The 20100-nt window shown below is 37.7% G+C and overlaps 1 protein-coding gene across 3 annotated transcripts in view; it reads left to right on the forward strand.

Moving 5' to 3' along the window:
* The window catches only part of LOC129360393 (dystrophin-related protein 2-like), a 74833-nt gene that overhangs the window by 49122 nt on the left and 5611 nt on the right, over window positions 1-20100 (forward strand). For 2 of the 3 annotated variants that reach the window (XR_008606037.1, XM_055030569.1), the window contains exons 17-21: window positions 7998-8063; window positions 11961-12107; window positions 15703-15955; window positions 18918-19035; window positions 19973-20059. Coding sequence is in view for 2 of the 3 variants with exons in the window: in XM_055030569.1 (XP_054886544.1) it covers window positions 7998-8063; window positions 11961-12107; window positions 15703-15955; window positions 18918-19035; window positions 19973-20059 (671 nt within the window). In the remaining variant the exon portion in view is untranslated. Of the gene's footprint in view, window positions 1-7997; window positions 8064-10048; window positions 10949-11960; window positions 12108-15702; window positions 15956-18917; window positions 19036-19972; window positions 20060-20100 lie in introns of those variants that run through there. The other variant, XM_055030570.1, reaches the window with a different exon arrangement.

Below are 20100 nucleotides of genomic sequence, written 5' to 3' on the forward strand. Positions count from 1 at the left end.
AAAAAGATAAAAACGATAAATCAACCAAATTAAAATTACATTTCTTTTTATTTCATTATGTGATTAATTTACTTTTTGTTTATTTTGACAGGGCTGCATATTTGTACTAGAAACTGGATCAAATGTACAAATAAATGAACTGCGTGAAGTTCATTTATTTGCGAAACTCCCAGTAAATAAATTGAGTTGCAACGTGACAAAATCTGAAAAACTAAATTATTTTGCAAACCACCTCAGTTAGCTGTGTTTAAATTAAACAGTGTCTCATGGGGAAAGGTCATTTAACTTTCAGTCTTCCTTTAAACTTTTTTTTTTACAAAAGACTATGTGATATTAAGTCAATTTTTATGAAATTATATTAGACTTCTCTGAATCATTGTGGTTCAAAGACGGTCCATTGATCTGGTGTACTGGATGATTACAGCGACAGCTCCACTTTATTCACATGGGAGGAGAAAATGAGCGAAGACCAAACTCACTTGTTCATTAACATGATTCAAGTGGAGTCATTATCGGGATTAATAGTCTTTGATATGCTCTCTTACTTTTATTCTGACAGGACACATTATTTTCTCCTGCTTACTTGGTTTCCTTTCCTCTTATGGAAAGGAAAGAGCGCATTGCAGTTCTTATTTGAATTCACTCTCAGTCGTAACCTCCACTCACTGTTCACTTTGAACAGCAATGGAAAACCACGCTTATATCAAAATAAAAGTTACCATTGCTGGCAGGTCAGCTTTTTCAGAATTCATTGATCTGGTGTACTGGATGATTACAGCGACAGCTACACTTTATTCACATGGGGGGAGAAAATTACGCATTAGGTAAACCCATGTATGTTGGTGTCAAAGTGCTCGTTTGGTGGAGAAATGAGCACTTTTCTCGTTTCTCCACAAGAAACGAGAAATATCAGAGGTTGGCTGATATTTTGCTGTAATTTATTTCATATTTTTACTTGAAAGGAAAAAAAATCTTCTAATGCAACAAGTATCTTTTATTTGTATCAATCTTTGAGAATTACTGACTTAATTCTTGGGCATTAAGTCAGTAATTTTGCTGAAAAGCAGAGGTGGACAGAGTATCTAAAACTTGTAAGAGTAGCTATACAATACTATACTATGCTATACTTTCAAGATTGATTTTGAGGAGTTCAAGAATGATGGCATTCCATTAAATTCATATGGGCCTGTTAGTTTAACAACTGGTTCCACTGGTCCCAGATTTTTTGTGCTGTAGGGGGTGTCCAGTGTATTTTGTCTTTCACTGTGTGGAAGTGTGTTTGTGGGATTGGTGGGATTATGTGGTGGTGTAGTTTTTGGCAAGTTGACCTGATGGTTTCGTTAATCATGGTGAGGTTTTGTTTTTGTATGAAGCTAAGTTCATCTGAGAAGTTAAGGAGTGGTATGTAGATATCTGCGTGTGGAAATGTGCCCTGGGCTGTGATTAAGAGTGTTGTGAGTAGTTTTTGTGTTGTTGTTTGGTCTCTGTAATCTCTGTTGTTAATGCCGAAGGAGAGGAGTACTTTTTGGGTTTCACTGGTGGTTTTGGTTGTTATGAGAATGTGGTTAGCATGTTTGATTTGGGCTCCAGGATAGCAATCTATTTGCATGTTTGGGTTGGTGGCTCTAGGTAGTCTTTTGAGGTTGGAGTCTCCTAGGATAAGTATGGGTCTATCGGGTTTTAGACGCCAATTTTCTAGTTTGTTTCCGAAATGATTGTGGGTGGTGAAGAGGGCATTGGGGGTTCTTGTTACCGGTTTTAGGGGGATTTTTTGGATTTTTTCGAGTGTTGGTGTGTTAGAAGCGGAGGGTTCCTGCAAACTGTAGATTAGGCCCGGTTTTGATTTGGTGGTTGTGTTGTGGTGTGGGTATTGTGGATGTATTTGGGGTTCGGTGGCCTCTTGGTTTGAGTTATCTGTCCCTGTTGCTTTTTGTGTGTGTGGGCGGGATATGTGGGTCCCTTGTGTTTGGTCGCTATTCATTTCATTTTCCTTAAAGTGTTTGTCCTGAACCTGTTTTGATTCTATTGGTGGTGTGGTTATTGTTGCTGGTTTAGTGCAGGTTTCCTCTATTGCTTTACAGGCTGTGCTTAAGGTTATTTGTTTGATTCCCCTGATTTCTTTTTGTGCTCTTTTGGTGGCTCCATTGAGAATCAATTGTAATTGTTTCATTGGAAGGTTTTTTAGTTCATTTAGTAGTAATGTTTCTTTTATTGGGTTCTGTTTGGTTTGAGCTTTTTGGTGCTGGGTTAGTATATATTGGAAGGCGATTTCTATCCATTCAATAAGGGTTTTCTGATTGTTCGGCATTTTCAGGAGTAAGAATTTCAGAATTTTGGAATTCGAATTTCAGTTCAATGGGAAGGTGGTTTGGTAATAAATAAAGCTTTGCAAAAAGGAAAACACTAATGTTTGGTAGCGTAAATCTTTTATTTTCTAATAAAAGTTGCGGTTTCTGCGGTGCGGTTTTAAGTTTCGTTTTGATTCCCCTTCCGGGAGTTTAGTGAATGGGTTGTTATTGGGTCGTTAACGGGGTATTCAGCGTGAGTAGTGGTCGTTGTTAATGGTTGTTTTCAGTTTCGATTGCGCCCGCGGATTGTATTGGTTTCGAGCGAGGGGGAGGCGGATATTGAGGTAAAAGGGGAATAAACTGTCTTATTTATGTTGTTTTGTTATTCTTTTCGATGTTTGTTCTTCTAATAGAAGCTAGTTTTATTTAATTCCTGTTTAGAGGAGGTTAATTTGAGTGAATAGGTCGGTTCTCTAGGTTGTGGGTTATGAAATAACCTTTTTAATTTAATTGTTTTTGTTTTAAGGCGTAAGGATGGATTAGTTGAGGGCTTAATGGTTGTTTGAGCAGATCTGTGAGCTGCGGGTTTGTAGGGGCGGATTTAAAGATGGCGGACCGGCTTTCTTATTTTGTTTCGTTCTAATTACTAGAATATTTTGTTATTAGAGCTTCTATTTATTATTTCGTTTGGGGGTAGGAAGAGTTATCAATTTTTGGATTTTAAGGCTGTTTAGCAGGCCTTAGAAACGTTGTTGGATTTCAGAGTTTCGATCTTAAATTCTTTGTTGCGGGGCTGATCTAAAAATGTATTTTAATTCTAATCTAAATACGCCTTCTCACGTGCTGTTCCTATAGGCGGAACCTGAGGAGGCCGATACGTACCGGGCCCTTGGTTTCAAAAACACGCTATCCGTTAACACCGCAAGGTGGAGCTAGCATGCCCAAGAAGCGGAGGAGTTTCTCCGTGGGTCCTGTGTTCTGCTCCGGTCTGTGGGGACAGAGAGAAAGTGTGGGTGTGTGTTGGTTCGTTAGTGGCGGTTGCCGCTGTTCAGGTTCGGGGTCCGGTTTGGAGCCGGTTCGGGGTCCGGTTTGGAGCCGGTTCGGGGTCCGGTTTGGAGCCGGCTCCCGTGTGCGGTGTTCGTTCGGCGGCGGCTTCTAGAATGGCAAGAGGGGAAAAGTAGTTATGTTTTTTATAAAATAAAATAAAAAGCAAAAAGCAGGAATAGTTCTTATAAGAACTGTTGGTTTTTTCGTGTGGCGGGTCTCAGTCTGTGGGTTCGAGGCGTTTCGATCTTCGTCCTTCTCCGGTGTTACCAAAGTTAAGGTCCGTGGTCCCGGAGTGCTCAATTTATACTCGGAGACGGCTCTCCTGATTGGTGGCTTGTTGTTCCGTTAAGTGTGGGCGTGGTTGTGTATGAATGGAACGTGTGAAGTGTTGCTGTGCTGTCCCCTTTCTGTGATTGGTTGTTGCTTTCTGGCGTTTGGCCTATGAGGTTGGTTTATTTCTGTTAAGGAGTTTTTTTGTGGAAAGGTTTCGGGAGTATCTGGGTTAATTTCTAAAAATAGGGGGAATATTGAGACAGGTTTACTGGGGTTAAGAAACCGGCTAAGATTAGAGGTTGAAATGAATAAATTTTGGTTTTGTAATATTTATAAGGTGTTTGGTTCCATTTTTTGGCGTTTTCCTTTCAGGGTAATTATTTTTGAGTAGTTTATGAGTTTAGTAATGAGATTAACTTGGGGAGAAAAATAAGATAATTTTTTGTACAATGTGGTTTGTCCTTATTCTTGGATTTTAATCTTTTTAGGGGGTGATTTAAGGTTATGTTGTTTGTTGTTGTTCCTGAGTTTTTTCTAGTTATAGTGCCTACATTATAATATATAAAATTCTTAATCTAGGTTCGTAAATTTGGTAGGATTATGGGTTGTTTAATGAGGTTTAGATGTGGCCTAGTATTTTCTAGGATGACCCTGGAGCTAGTTCTAATTGTGTTGTTTTGATTTTTATTTGGAGTTTAGGGAGCTATTTTTGAGTATGCTATACTATACTATGTTTTTACTTGAGTAAAAGTAAAAGAAATAGCCACCCAAGAAATTACTTAAGTAATTTCTTGGGTGGTAAAAAGTCTACATTTAATATTTAAAATGTACATAAATGACAATAATTCATATAACTAACAAACAACAACAACAACAACAAAATCATACAAAAGGTCTTTATGCATGTGAACATGAAGGAAATATGTTTGGAAATGCATTTTATGTTGTATGTTTTTGGGTATTTTTAGACGCATTGCAGCCATATTGGATTTTGGCATCAAAGTTGGTGACAATCATTTTATTTTCCAAGTCTGACTTCAGGGAAGTTTTTCCATTTCAGACTTTGCAATTCCACTCTAGGACTTCTACAGCAGCTCAATTTAAGACTCTATCAGCTGAAAAAAGGCCTGCTCAAGCTGCAGCTTAAAAAGTTTCATTTTTTCTCTTTGGCTTGACTTCCACATCAAAAACCTAAAAGTCCTCTCTGTTCGAATGACTGCAAACCAATCCCACCACTGCTCTTCGTCATAGGTCGGCGACTGAGAGGAAGTGTTAGAAATATTTACGTTACTTTTGCATTTTATAAGAAAATTCATAGATGTCAGAGTAACTTAATAATCATTCCTTGGCTGACACTTTTTAAATTCTTAAAACATTTGAAAGATGTTTTTCAGTTTCTTACTTCTGCCACAACCTGACAGCACTTTGAAGAAATAACCTTTTCAAAGTAGCAAAAAGGAAAATCTCCTCCTCTGTTCAAGTTCAGAGGTTAAGTGCTGAAGAAATCTTGACTTTCCTCTGGTCATAAAATAAGTCTCTAGATAAGTAAACTTTGCTGTTCTCTTTCTGCATAAAATAATTCAATGTCTCCACCAAATTTATTTTTCCTTTTTCATACATCTGTTGCTACTCTTTTTTTTCAGCTGTGCTAGTTACATTCAAATGTATTTTTTGAGGAAATGTGTAATTTTCCAAACTCTCTTGCCTTGAGCCAGACTTTCTAAGGCAGGAAGTGCAGAAGGCCACCTTCCTCAAAGATGTCTTGCATTAAATATTCCCAAATTTATTCCTGCCGTTTCATAAATTCTTCATTCATCTCAAACACCATATTTGTTTTTGAAGTTTGAGGTTACAAATGTCATGTTTGTACACTTCAAACACGGACACAGCCTCCTTTCTCTTTTCTGCTTTTTACGTCTGTGTCTCTCAACGCGCTCTTCCCTATTCATTGATGCCGAACTTCATTCCTTTCATCATCACCGCTGCTGTGACATCCCACAGAGGATAGATGAGAAGGAGATAATAAAGAAGCCCCTTGAAGCTCAGGCAGGATTTCTCCTCTCCAGCCCTCGCTCTCGCTCGCTCTGTCTCATTTCTCATTTCCTTTCACATCCAATATTATGTACAAAAAGCTAAACACCAGCTTGTGCACACCAGAGCCCACACACACTACTGTGTGCTATTACGTTCTGCCCTTTTCTTTCTCATTTACTCTTGTCCCTGACTCAGTCTTGAGGTTTTAGGACCTCTCCTGATGAATTGTGTTGCGGATTGAATTACGAGCAGTAAGGTTCACCGTGCCAGGACTCCTGTACCACGACACGGATAAATCCAACATTTTTCAGAGCTGCGGTCGCGTTGGAAAATGAAAAGAAATAGGATGTAGCTTGGACACTGCAGACAGCCTCTAAATCACTACCCGGTGCTGCTTTCACTCCTCACTGCTTCAGCTGACAACGCTGCAGAACATGATGCAGTCTGGAGCGAATCTCTCTGCTGGAGGAAAGCTGCTGCAAACATTTAGGTCTGCTGGCATGCAGTCTGTATGCTGGTCATACATTTTCATCATGCTCCAAAAACACAAATTCTGGTCTAGTTTCAAGTGGAAACATCTTAGTACACTTGAAATACGACAAAACTGACTTACAAGTAACCTTTCAACAAGAAATAGGGGCTTGTTTTAAGTTAATAATCCCTTAATTTGATGGAAAAGTGCTGATTCCAGTGGAAAATTGTTTCACTTATAACATCCAATACTTTTAAAAATCTACATTCAGCAATTATTGAACCATGCATGGCCTACAGCAACAGCCTTCAGTCAGAAGCCTCTTCAGATTCAATGTAACACTGACTGGTACTGGAGATCCTTCCTGCACACAGCGTCACCAACCAATGAATCAGACGTTTTAATATCAGTCTATTTTGAGAGCAGCTGTAGGTGTAAATCTTTGTGGCAAAAGGTGAGAAGCAGAGACTGATCAAAATAGTTGGTCATTCAATAAAACCCATAAAAATTAGGATTTAAAATGAAAATGAAGCAATATGCTAAAGCAATCTGTAATTACGCAACAAAATTGATCCATTAGCAATAAAATCCAAGATCTTAAAAACTGAAACTACATGCAAGCAGCTTATCTCTGTGATTAGAAGTCCAAGCAGAAATAGGATAATACACTTTTAGTAGGAATATTTGTAGCATAGATGCATCCACAAATGGTATAGAAAATAATCATTCATATATTTATTTAAAGCAAATGTCTTTTAATGTCAATTTACAAACGAATTTGAAGAAAACTATGGTTTTGCTTGTTCACCTCTGGTTTTCTTCCATTAAAAGGTTAATAAATCGGTTGTTTTATTCTCGCCACCTCCCTGTATTTGCTGTTATCAAGTAAACAGTTTACAGCTTGTGAAGCATGGCTGTCCACTGAAAGTCAAATCAGTCCTTGGTTCTGAAACACCCCCAAACCGCTCGCTCTGGCTCCTCACAGGCTTACATTTCAGTAGAGCTTATTTCTAAAAAGGCTTTTATTGCCTGAAGGCTGCCAGACAGTCACAGTACAGTTTTATCCTCCATCCTTCTGGACATTTTTATAGCTCTTTCTCTAAGGCGAAAAAAGTATTTTTGCCATTATGCAATCTTGTGAGCCAGATGTTTCTAGACAGTTTATTGGTGGTTGGATGTAATTATTCAAAATCTGAGAACATGTTGCTGCAACGTCCAAACTACCAGCCTTTCTAGTAGCCGTGTAAACAAGATGTATGACTTCAAGCCTGTAGTTTGGAATGAAATGTTTGGTAAAATCAATAAATGAAATATAATTTGGTGTTCATGTTTAGTAATGTTTCAGTTCCCTTTTGCGATATTTTGATATGAATGTGCAGCTTCGTAAAAAACTGAGAGTTTCTCTGATTTTACTCCTTGTTGGAAAATGTTTGAGTAAAATGAACATTGTTCTTTTATTCCATGAACTACATGCCTCCAAAATTCAAAGAAAAATTTTAGTGTTTATAGCAAAAAATGAGAAATGGTTAAAAATAATGAGAAAGATGCACCTCACTCAGAGCTTAAATAAGGCAAAGAAAACAAGTACATATTCATTGAGAAACAACAATACTAATGTTTTAACTCAGGAAGAGTTCAGGAATCAGTATTTGGAGGAAAACCAGGAGGTTTTCTGTGGGCTTGTAATGTTTTCCAGAACTGTAGTAATTTTGCTTTTGTATTTTTTGCAGGTTGACTTTTTGATTTATTGACTTTTGGCTGTTTTTCCAGAAAATGTTTCTATTTAATGGGATGTTCTCTGGACACGGTGCCTGATTGATTGATTGTGACTTTATTTATTTATTCATTTATTCATTGACTGACTGACTTGGGTTTGTTTACAGATTGGCAGAAATGGAAAACCAGAATTGCTCATTCTTCACGGATAACCTGTCTCCAGACGAGAGCCTGTGAGTATGTGGCCAGACAACAAACGCCCTGATTACAGTCGCTGCTTTATGCGCGCACGTGTGTGTGTGTGTGGTGTGTGTGTGTGTGTGTGTGTGTGTGCGCGTGCCCTTTGCCCCTCAAGACATCAGCCATTTCTGTTATGTTTGTGCTTGAGCTTGAACATGCATGTTTGTCCGTTACTGGCGATGTAAGTAATCGTCCACATAATGGGACTGACCCACATGGAGAGTCGTCCTCCTCCATCATGCGACTCGCCTGCTGTGGTTTGAGCCTCTGGGTTTGTGTATAGTGGAGAGAGCCTGTTTGTGTTTGAGGGACTTAGCTGAGAGCGAGTAGCAGTAAATGGAAGAAGTGTTATTTTGATGTGAATGAGGCAGTCACTTCTCATTGTGGAAAACCAAGAGTGGAGAAAGAGGTTTTGAGTTGTTGGAAGCCATCCTTTGAGTCCGTGTCTCATTGTTTGTTGACATCGGTGTGAGCTGTCAAACGTTTGCTCCTCTGAGATTGTTTTTCTCTTTCATTGCACTTTAAAGTCGTCGCTGCGTGCCCAGCAGCCCTGTGCAAAGTGTTGTATGGTCTTTGGGGCTCCAGGTGCATCTCTCAGTGTGTGCATTGTGAAATGTGCTCATTATTTCTCTTCAGATGAAAGTTATGTCTGTCTGCCTCTGAGAGAAGGTGGTGATTGACACCACATAAAGAGCATTTTTTATTTTGTCTAAAACAAAACTTGGTAAAAGCAAGTTTTACCTCTGACGTCAGTGCTTCTCAAGCCTTTGTTCACATATGCATGCATCTTAAAAACTGCTGCACTTGCATGGAACTCTACAAGTATGTGTATCTATAATTGAGCTCCTGAGCATGTTTGGTATGCATGACAAGCCGCTCGGTTCCAGTAGCAGCATTGCTTTCTGCTCTTGTGGTCTTGTATTTGGGGTTGATTCTGCAGACCTGTCACTCTGTCTGTCAGTGCATCTTTTTTTGCTGCATGGCTCCGAACGTGCTGCTGTGCTATCTGCGTCTCCAGCTGGTGTTTTGGCTGCTATCATGCTGTTTTCTGTCCTGACTCCTGCTGTCTCTGTCCACAGCTTTCACCACTCCCTCATCTTTCTACATTGCTCTGCACTCACTGTACAGGAAACGGAGGTGAAACGCGGTTATAACCTCAAACGTCTTCATTCCCCTTGACGTTTTTCAAATTTTTGTCGCGTGAAAGTGATAAATCTCAGTGTAATTTATCACAATTTAATTAGACAGACCAACTTGTTTTCAGCCAATAATTCCTTAATATTGATGAAAATGTCATTTAATTGGCAAATTATTTCACTTGTGACATTTTCTCCATGTTTTAAGTGAACTAGTACTTTTCATCTAAATTAAAGCAATATCGAATAAACTCCTATTTCTTGGCAAAAAATTTCTTGTAAGTTAGTTTTGTCTTTAATTTTACGATGATATTTTCACTAGAAATAAGATCAAAAATCCTTAATAAGGTTTTGTGTTTTTGCAGTGTAGGAGCAAAGTGTTCAACCCAGTTGAGATAAATCCCCAAAGGCAATTGTTCTTGTAAATTAAATGTTACAAGAACATTTAATTTCCTGTTGGGATCAATAAAGTATTTTTGAATTTGAACAGTTGGTCCACATAATGTTGACTACAAATCCATGCTGTGCTTCCTCAGATTTGTTTTCTGTAATTTGAAACTCATGAAGCATTTTCCATCTATATTACTTTATGTTATACTTTATGTTGATTTGCTACATAAAATCTCATTAAAATACTATAAAGGTTTTATTTTTAATGTCACAAAATGTAAAAAAAAAAAATCAAGGCATTTTAGCTACATTTGGTAATAAATAGAAATTAAATGTATAAGGTTCGTTTATTCAGTCAGAATATCAAAGCAATCTTACAGTAAATTTAAAAGCTAATTAACAGATAATTCTTTATAAGTCACAGGTAATTTTTGATATATTTTGTATTGCAGAAGTTTTGTTGCTACATCCATTCATGCTGCCTTTGCCACACATTCAAGAAAAAGCTGCAGGGGAAACAGCTCAAGCAGAGATTTCCAGAAAGCCTCCTCTCTGAAGCTGCCTTCTCCAGCTTATCTGCAGGGGACTGAGGTGTTCAGATGTCAGATACAAAATCTAATCTCCCCAACAAGTCAATGATTTGCCAGGAGACCTCCTGTTAGTGGGTCATATCTGAAACACGCCCTCCAGGAAGGAGCTCATGAGACCTCCAACCTTTAAATTGAAGCAGCCCATTTCTACTTCTAGCTCTTCCTAAATATCTGAAATCTTAGTTCTGTCAACAAGGCTGAGTAGCAGCAATGAGTCACCCTGAGGAAGAAGCTCACTTCTTACGGTCGGATTTGCAGTCTCATTATTTTAGATGCTGCTCTCCTGTAGGTCATGACCAGGTCAGAGTTGGAAAATAAATCTTTAATTTGAAAGATTTTGTGTTTCTGCTCAGATTTTTTTGTCAGTTTTTCCAAATGGCACAAATTGAAACATAACAATTTCCAGACAAAAACTTTCTACAGTAGAATGAGGTCATAAAATATATTTTACTAAATTATAATGGAAATATATATATATGTTTTTGCATCACACAAGTCACACAATCAACATCCAGACGTTGCTGCTGAACACGACGAAGAAGACAACAGGAAGTAGCAGGAGGGTGACGGTTTGTTTGTGTTTTTTTGACATTGTTCAGCTTCTGTAAAACTGCTGGCTAAAATTTCCAAAATATCAAAATCCCCATACAGTCTGTAGCCTCTACCAAGTATCAGACACCGAACTCTCCTCTGATGGCTAACAGATGACGATGCTAAAAAACACTACATAAGTTTGATGTATTATTATTAGTATTATTAAAAAAAATAATAAAATGTGCACTTAGAGTTAATATATTCCCTTTCGGCATGATTTTGTCATTTGTTTCAAGGCTTGTAAACATGCTTCACATATTATTAATTTGTTTTCTAAAATGTGCCTTTGTTTTGAAAGTTGTAAAAGTTTTCCAGATTTTGTAATGTTGGTTTGGGCCTACGAGCCACCGTAGCAAGTAATTTATTGATTAAAATAGTCTTTGAGTTTTTCCTCTCAAAGACCAATAAACTTTAATCTTCTAAAGAAAACTTAACAATATTTTAAATATTCTAAATGAAACAAGACAACCAAAATACAGTAAAAATGGAAATAAAAACTTACATACAACCAAAACCATAGATAAAATGAATTATGCCTAATACACAAAAATGCTAATCATCTGAATTGAAATTATTGCACTCGTGTTAATCTGTCCTGGGATTAATTGTTTATTGCGACAGGCTGTGGTCTTGGTTGGATTAAAACACATTAAATCAATGCAGGAATTAAGCTGAGGATTTTTCTAAATATTACCGTGATGTATAACCAGGAATAAAAATAAAAAGGTTATAACTTTCTGTTAACTTTAATCCAATAAAGTTGCCTCCACTGGCAGAAGTATTATTACCAGACATAAACTGCAAAATAACTCTCTTTCCATTACATCCATTACAATAATTGCCAGACAGTTAGACATCTATTTATTGCCTCAGGTCTGCTGTAATAGATCCTCACATTATCTTTTCTATTTCAGTGTCATTGGTGATTTTATTATTTTTGGAGCTGCGTTGTGTTGAAGTTAAAGATGAGCTCAGTGGTTTTGGTAAATGTCAGAGGTTTAATGGTGCGGTTAGCCGGGTTTGTCCCGTTCTGTTTGGTTTTGTCTCGTCCTGTGACCCCCGACCTCATCGTCCTGCTTGCTTTGCTTTGGCCGCGATGCCGCGCCGTTGGCTCTGCTTTGTGCTGCTGGTGGCTGTGTGCTGGTGGCTCAGTGTGCTGTCTCCTGTGTGGGGGACTCAGGGATGAAGATCAGTACCTCCTGCGTCACTCCAGCCCAGCACTGGACCACGATTCGCCCTGCGGGCAGCACATGCTGCTGGCTCACCTGGAGCATCAGGACAAGGAGCAGCTCCAATGCACCCTGGCCCGCCTGGAGAACGAGAACAGGTCTGTGGCTGGGAAAATGTCCCAATCCTGAAGTTTTTGACTCATGCACAACAATTCCTGAAGTATTTATCGACTGAGCTGATCATTTACGGAAAATAAAATAGAAGCAAACCAGATATATCCATCAAAACACATCAAGAATAAGAACGTTGTTGACTATTTACACTGAAAAAATACGTTAGTAAACTTGTAACAAGACAAAACTAACTTAAAAAACATTTTAGCAGGAAATTATTCATTTGGTTTAAATACATAATTTTTTCATGTTGATCCACTGACAGATTATTTCACTAAAACTAAGCCGTATAAACCAGTTTTGTTTCTGCTTCCATGTTTCCAAAAATAGATTTTTGATCATAGTTTTAATTAATTTTTAAGTTTTAATTCTTAATCTTGGAGTCAGTGACAAAACTGACTTAAAAGTTTTCAGCTTGTTTTAAATAAATAAGTCTTAATATTGTTAAAAATGATTATTTCACTTACAGCATTTTTCTATAAGTGAAATAATCTTCTATTAAAATAATATTCTATTTTTTTTGGCCGTAATGCGACCTGTATCCAATCTTTCCATGACAGTCTGAACAGCAGAGGTTCGATCCTTTTCGAATGTGACCCAGCCCACTTGGGTATCAGATTCAAATGTGACCTTTGACCAGGTCGCGTTCATCCGACCTGAACGTCACTGATTCTTGACAAATGTCACTATTCTGCGCTCTGATAGCAGGAATTAAAACAACCACCATGATGAGGATTAAGTTGTTAAAGTGCTGCTCCAATCGGACAACAACTTCACGTGTAAGCTATGCGCCACAGTTAGCATCCATGTTTACTTCTGCAAACACTGAGCATTTCTTCTTCTTTTATGGTGGATGGCAGAACACTGACGCTATTGCGCCCTCTACTGCGCATGTGTGACACTTTCGGGTCGTTTGCCCGTTCACACTGGAGAACACATAGAGGTCGCCCCCGGCAAAAAAGTCTGACTGCAGTGTGAATGCAGCCTTAAACTAAGCTCCTATACCTTTCTGAAACCTCACCTGTAAGTCAGTTGAATAAGATATTTACACTAAAACTAGACGTGAAATACTTGATAAGATTTCGTGTTTTTGCAGTGTCATCTCCTGGTTTAGTGAAACATCCAGACAAGCTCCATAAAAGTGTGCAGGTGTTTATTGTTTGCACTATTTTCAACAATTCTCCGATTTGAAATATCTCCTGCTGAGAGTAAACGCGCTCAAAAGTCATTTGAACAGCCAACTGAAAATAAAGAAGAAAAAACCCACTCTGAACGCACAGCTGTCAGCCAAATGTGTATAGCAGTGTGATAACATGGCAGAAGCTGTAAATCGAGCTTCACTTTGACAGCCTTTGTCCAAAAGAGAGGAGAAAAGCTCGTAATGAACTGACTGTTGTGACGCAAGAGGAAAAGCAAGTCTGAAACACAAAATGCTTTGATTTGAATTTATGTGCTTGGGGTTCAGACATTTTCCACAAATGACGCTAATTCATTTTCTCCTACATGCACTTAATTTGTCACTAGAGGCATCTTTATGCGAATGATTCATATGAATAATTGTCTCGTCCTCGGTTTGCCAGTGACCTTTACAAACCCACAGCAACGTAAACCCGCACATACTTATAGCCTCCGGGTGTTGGAAACCTTGACCAAATTATTATTTCTATTTTTCTCAAAATGCCCCGACGTGGTGTTTGTGTAATGTGTACACACAATAAATCAGGGCCGCACAAAAGAAATCCGCTACAAAGCTGAAACGAACCCAAACTAACAGCATCACTGAGAACGACCTGTGTGTTTTGAGAGTCGGGACTAAAAAGGCAACTTTATTTCCTGGATTTTGAATATTAGGAGCCATTAAAAGGGATCTGGTTCCTACTGTAGTTTAATTATCTACATATGACCTTTAAATGTAGTAAAAATATAACTAATTAGCAATGATGTGCAATAACGGTACATTTACTTGTACTTAAGTTCTTTGAGTGTTTATTTTTAGGGGAACTTATAACTTTTGACTCACTACATTTCTGTAGTCGTAATGTGAGCAAAACCAGCTGTTCAAAAGTCCAGTAGTTCAGTTTAAGTTGCTGGGTAACGGGCTGGGCTATATGTGGCGTTTTGAAATATGTCGTCACTCGTTCCCTTTTGGCTCGTTCCCTAATATTCTGACTTTCCCTAAGTCAGAAATATTAAGCAGAGCTTTGTAATCCACTGCTGCCATTTTTAGTTACCGACTCGTGATTGTGTGGACGTTTTAAATAAATAAAAAAATGGCTTTAATGTTTTGCTGAAGTTTTTACAGGTAGTGAGGATCTTTTGTAGCGGAGCATTAGATCTAAATTGGGTCATCACCAGAACCACCAGCTACAAATCCAAGAATGACTGAAGACCCAAAGAGTCACCGCAGTGCAAGAACTTCAGAAAGTTATGAATAAATAAATGAACAGTCGTCGTGAAGCCATCCTCACTAATGCAATGGATTGATTAAATAGATTTTATTGCTACTTATTAGATTTTCCAAAACAAATTCTGATATCTGACTTAAAATAAGTAGTTTTGTTCTGTTGGAAGACAGAATATTTCACTAAAACTACAGTTAGATCATTTGCAGCGTCTAAAATGTAAATTTATTTCTCATTTGCACAAGTACAAAGATGAATGTTAAAACTGACTCTTTACTTTGGGAAAATTCATTTTAACTTTCAGATGAGTGGTTGGAGGCATGTTTACCACTGCATTGCATCAGCTTTTCTTTGAACATTTGATGCACTTGAGAACTCAGGAGACCAGTTAGAAGAAGCAAAATACATGAAGTTTTTTTTCTAGTTGTCAGATTGAAAGTACTCAACAGTTTTGGACTTCTTTGCTGCCATTTTTTTCTGTCTTAATACTCCAAATTGTTAAGAGGGAGACACTTTGGGACAATTAGATGGTTTAGAATCAAAATTACTCACCAATCTTGTTGGAAATGGTGCAGAATAAATCCTGAAGGAGACATCAGCAAGGTGCACACATAAATGGAAGAAAAAACAAAAAAAGCAAACTGCTCACAGTGCTCGTTTTTACCCTAAAAGTTGCAGTGAAAGATTTGGTGATGAGTCCATGAAGTTTTTCATTTAAATTATGACTAAGAAAGAAAATGTTCTGTTCTTTCTTTTAATGCCAGTCCTTCCATTTTGCTGTTCCAGACACATTAGTCTCAGTAGCCTGCAGGTCAGCGTGTCCAAAATCAAATTAATTAGCGAATATTACAAGTTTACAAACTCAAAACAATTTTCCCCAATATTATGTCACATTAAGGAGAAATATTGCGTGCTGAGTATTAGAGCTTGTATTAAAGATAATTAATCTAAGTGGGGTGAGTTGTCAACATCCATTTGCGTTATAATGCATTTGGAGTTATAAATGTAGCATGCTACACTGAGCAATATGTCACTATTTACATTTTAAGTGAGATTATTCCAGTTACACTAAATGTTTATGTACATTCTTCTGTTGGAGGTAAATAAATATACATCATATTGATATTTTTCTGCCTCCTGCATCAATAAGTTGGCCTGACAGCTTCCTCGTCCTCAGGGTTCTGCAGAGCGAGTACAGGCGACTCAAGTGGAAACACGAGGAGGCAGCGGCGCTTCCCATGCTAACCGAGGCTGGTGAGGGCGACCCCGGGTCGCCCACAGCGGGAGGGGCGCAGGATGAAGAGCTGCTGGCTGAGGCGCGGGTGCTGCGGCAGCACAAAACGCGCCTGGAGACCCGGATGCAGATCCTGGAGGACCACAACAAACAGCTGGAGTCGCAGCTGCACCGACTCAGGGAGCTACTGCTACAGGTGAACCCATTTAAATCAGCAAATACAAACAGGGTGAATTTCAGGGTCAGACTTTTTAATGATTCTCTTGTTTTTGGTGAAATAAACTTGTAATGTTTTAAAAATCAGATTTATTGTATCTGTTCATGTTCGAGTTAATTTTAAGGAAGAAAATTATGCATTAATGTTGAAATATAAGGATAAATCCCACAATCGTTAACCTCAGACTGTAACATTGTCCAGAAACTTCCTGTTGGCGTGTTTTATCCACTCCCACATCATCGTTGATGGTCACAACAAAAACACAACACTGGTTCCTAATTTTGACTTTAATCTATCTCCAAATTAATCTGTTTCCCTGATTTTCTTTCCTCCAAACTCCAACTGTTTCCTTTGAATTTTTACTTCAGGTGTCAAATTTAGTTTTTTTTTTTTTTCTCAGATTTTTGACTTTAATTTCTGACTTTTCTCAGAATTCAAATTAGATTTTTTTTAAAATTCACCTTCTTTTCTAAATGTAGTTTTTCCTACAAATTGATCTTAATTGCTGACTTTTTACCTTTTTTTTCCTCCGAATTTTGATATTTATGTCTGAATTACAAGTTTTTCACTAAATCTTTTCTGTTTTGAGATATTTTTAACAGCTAGCGGTGTAAATTCAAACTTTTTTGACACGTTTGAGTTAATTAGAAGCTAACTTTTAAGACCTCATCTTACATAAATCTCTGACGTTTCCCATCCCCCATTATTGTGGCATTTAGCAAATAGAAATAATTTTGGTCATTTTAATTAAGCCTGATGCATGAAAAGTGTGGTTTGATTAAACTTTATCAGACTGAGAAAATAATTGTTTTTTTCTTCTTATTCAGTTGAGTTCATTTGATCAATTTTGCACAAAATTCACAACAAATGTCGTCTCAAGACATTTTACCATGCAAACAAAAAATGCTATTTGTAAATCACAAAATAGACACAAAATATAAAATAAGTCAGAAATATTAAGTAATTGTTAAACAGATGTTGATCAGTTCACAATCTTCTCTTTTGTTCTTTTTGAAATGTTGCTCACTGTGTTGAGATAAAATACTTGATAAATTCATATTTTATATGTAATTGTTTTTAAAAATCATTACACATCTGAGTCATTCCACAATAAAATTAAAGTGGCGAATAATTAAACCTCAAAATTTATATATATTCACTTCTAAACACAACTGTAATCATTCTGCACTTTATATCATATAGAATGTGTTTATTTTGTGTAATTCCCCTTTAATTTAATAAAGTTTTGTTTGTGTATCTTGTAGGTTTGCATGTTTTTCCATTTATTTGGTTCAAGTTCAGTTTCCCAATAGGAGCTGCTCCATTTAATCTGAAATAAATCACCATTAACTATTTATAAAACCAAAGAAGAAGAAAACATAATTCCCTCTGTACGTGGTGCACTGGGGTTTGTCTGCAGACATATTTGTGTGTCTTCTCACGAGTTCAGCAAGCACAACCCTTTCTCCATCAGGTGTTTTGTGTATAAATTATAATGGAAGAGTCTGTTTTATCGTTGATGAAAGAGAGCATGACTGAACTGGAATGACAGCGTCTATTATTCTGCAAAGCATTTATCGTATTTCTGTGTGCAGCATTAGACAGCTAATAGCAAGTATCACTGAGTGGCACGAAGATCAAACCTTCTAGGTGTTTCTTTGTTCCACAGTAACTTTCTCTCTTATTTCTTTTTCTGCATAGAGATGGAAAAAAAAAATCTGCGTTTTAATATTTATGTAACTGCATTCATATGAGTGCAGAAAGCAACAATGGAGCCTATAAAGAGGGGAGGGGACGGGAGTACAAAGAGGTACAGTACAAAACGACGAGGTTGAACAGACACTGAAGGGTCGTATTAAAAGATTCACTGCAGTATAAAGGAAACGTATAACAAAGAGCGGCACAGGAGAGTGGGAGCTGACTCATGCTGTTACCATTATGACATTGTGTAAATTATTAAGTCACTAAATTGCACATTCAGGTCAGTGGATGAGGGGAAAGCAGAGGGACAAAGATGAGAAAGACACTAAGAAAGAAGGACGGGATGCTGCCTCTTATGTTCACTAAGACTTGGAAATTGAAAGTGAACAGAAGAGAGAGAGCAGGAGGAGGAAGAGGAGGAGGAGTGCTCAGCGTATTCCTGGTTGTGAGGAAGAAAAAAGTGCTTTTCGACTTATTTTTCTTTGTGGAAGAATATCACAGATTAATTTCTCTGTAAAGTCTCTGGAAGCCGTAATCTGAGTGCGTGAATCCGTTTCGAGTCTCTGCAGACGTTAAACTCCTCCAGAGGGACGGCTTCTAAAAACAAAAACATGCCATGTTGCATTTTATATTTTGTGATGCGTTGTGCCTGTTTGACTGGGATCCTAAGCATTTTGTGCTGCAGGTTTTCGAGCAACGCTGACATTTTAAGTTTTGTTCAGAGCAGAGGCTGTTTTATTGCAAATGTACTGACACCTCTTGAACTTTTCAAACAACTTCAATATATTATAATATATTGGATATTTATTTTTATTTGATCAACACAAAACTAACAATGTCATTCTGATAAACAAAGTCCTCTGTTCTTCAACTTGAAATTAATGAAATTTCAAAAATTCATGGAGTATTACATTCTACAAATAGTCCAAAACTAAATCTATTTGATCTGCTGTGGTTAAAATTAATGTTCATAGCAGCTCAGTCCAGCTTGACATAATTAGCAATAAAACGTTTTTCCACCAGACATTTTCCTAAGGGTTTTCAGAGGGTCTAAATACAATCACAAATTTAGTTTGCAGTTATGCACCTTCTGCTGGTCTGTGAAAAATCCAGTTATGATGTCCAAAGGGTACAAACACTTTGGCATTGCACCATGCAGCCCGTCCTTTTATTCTTTTATGCGAAATAACTTCACGGCTTTATATAGAGTTTTAAATGATTGTTTTGTTTCTTCTTCCAGCCCAAAGATGATTCGGAGGCGAACGGATCTGAGCTGTCGACGCTCTCCTCCCCGGTGTCAGGAGGCGGGCGCCAAGGGGAGCCGCCCAGCAGGGAGACGACCGACACCGAGGCAGCAGGTCAGCGTCACGCAGCCGGACTGAAACCCGCAAACATGAGAATATGACACAGCTTCTTCACAAACACTCCTACCAATAAACACACAATCTTAGTCCACTTGAATTAAGACAAAACTACCCTATAAGTAGCTTTTTATATATAGGAGCTTTTTTAAGTCAATAACTGCTTAATGTTGACGGTTGCTGGTTCCAGTGGGAAAACTATCTTGTTTTAAGTTGAATAATCTGGCAGTGGAATTACTTTCTTAAGCACAAAATGTCACTTGTCAAGTTTTTAATTCCTAAAAATGTAAAACAAAAAACTCATTTTTATCCCTCTGCTTTACAATTACTCACAACCTTATCTGCTTAAACATTAAACTATGTGGCTGTGAGGTGACAAAACCTCCCAGTGCACTGCAAAAACAATTAATTTTGGTCCAGTTTCTAGTGCAAATATCTTAGTACACTGAGAATAGAATAAAACTAACAGAAAGGGAGCTATTTAGTACAATATGGGAGCTTGTTTTAAGTCAATATTTCTTTATTGTTATTGAAAAAGTTCTGGTTCCACTGGCCAAATATTTCACTTATGGGAAAAATGTATTTTTATAAGTGAAATAATTTGCCAATAAAACTAGGACTCTTAGTTATTAGTTATTTATTTCACATGCACTAAAAAATATCAATAGAAACTAAACAAAAACACTTGGTGGGACCTGGTGATGAGTCACAATAAGTAAAGAAGAAACTATTAAACATATAACGACATGGGAAATTTGTCTTGTTTTGAGTGAAATAATCTGCCAGTAAATCAAACTCCTTTACGTAGATAAAACGTTAAGTGTAAGTTAGTTCTGCCTTATTTTAAGCGCACTCAGATATTTGCAGTAGCAGCTGAATTAGTTGGTGAGATTCTGTTTTTCCGGTGCTAACGGGTTGAAGCTGTTTGTGTCAGGAGATGATTTGGAGCGTGAGGAGGACACCGTGCTGCAGCTTCAGGAGGTCATCGAACAGCTGAGAAACGTCTTCCCCTCCGAGCCGGGTGAGTACATCCAGCCTGCAGTCATCTCTGCCCCGGGGACC

This window comes from Poeciliopsis prolifica, unplaced genomic scaffold (genome assembly GCF_027474105.1).
Source record: "Poeciliopsis prolifica strain line A6 unplaced genomic scaffold, Auburn_PproV2 SCAFFOLD006, whole genome shotgun sequence".
NCBI classification, from domain to species: domain Eukaryota; kingdom Metazoa; phylum Chordata; class Actinopteri; order Cyprinodontiformes; family Poeciliidae; genus Poeciliopsis; species Poeciliopsis prolifica.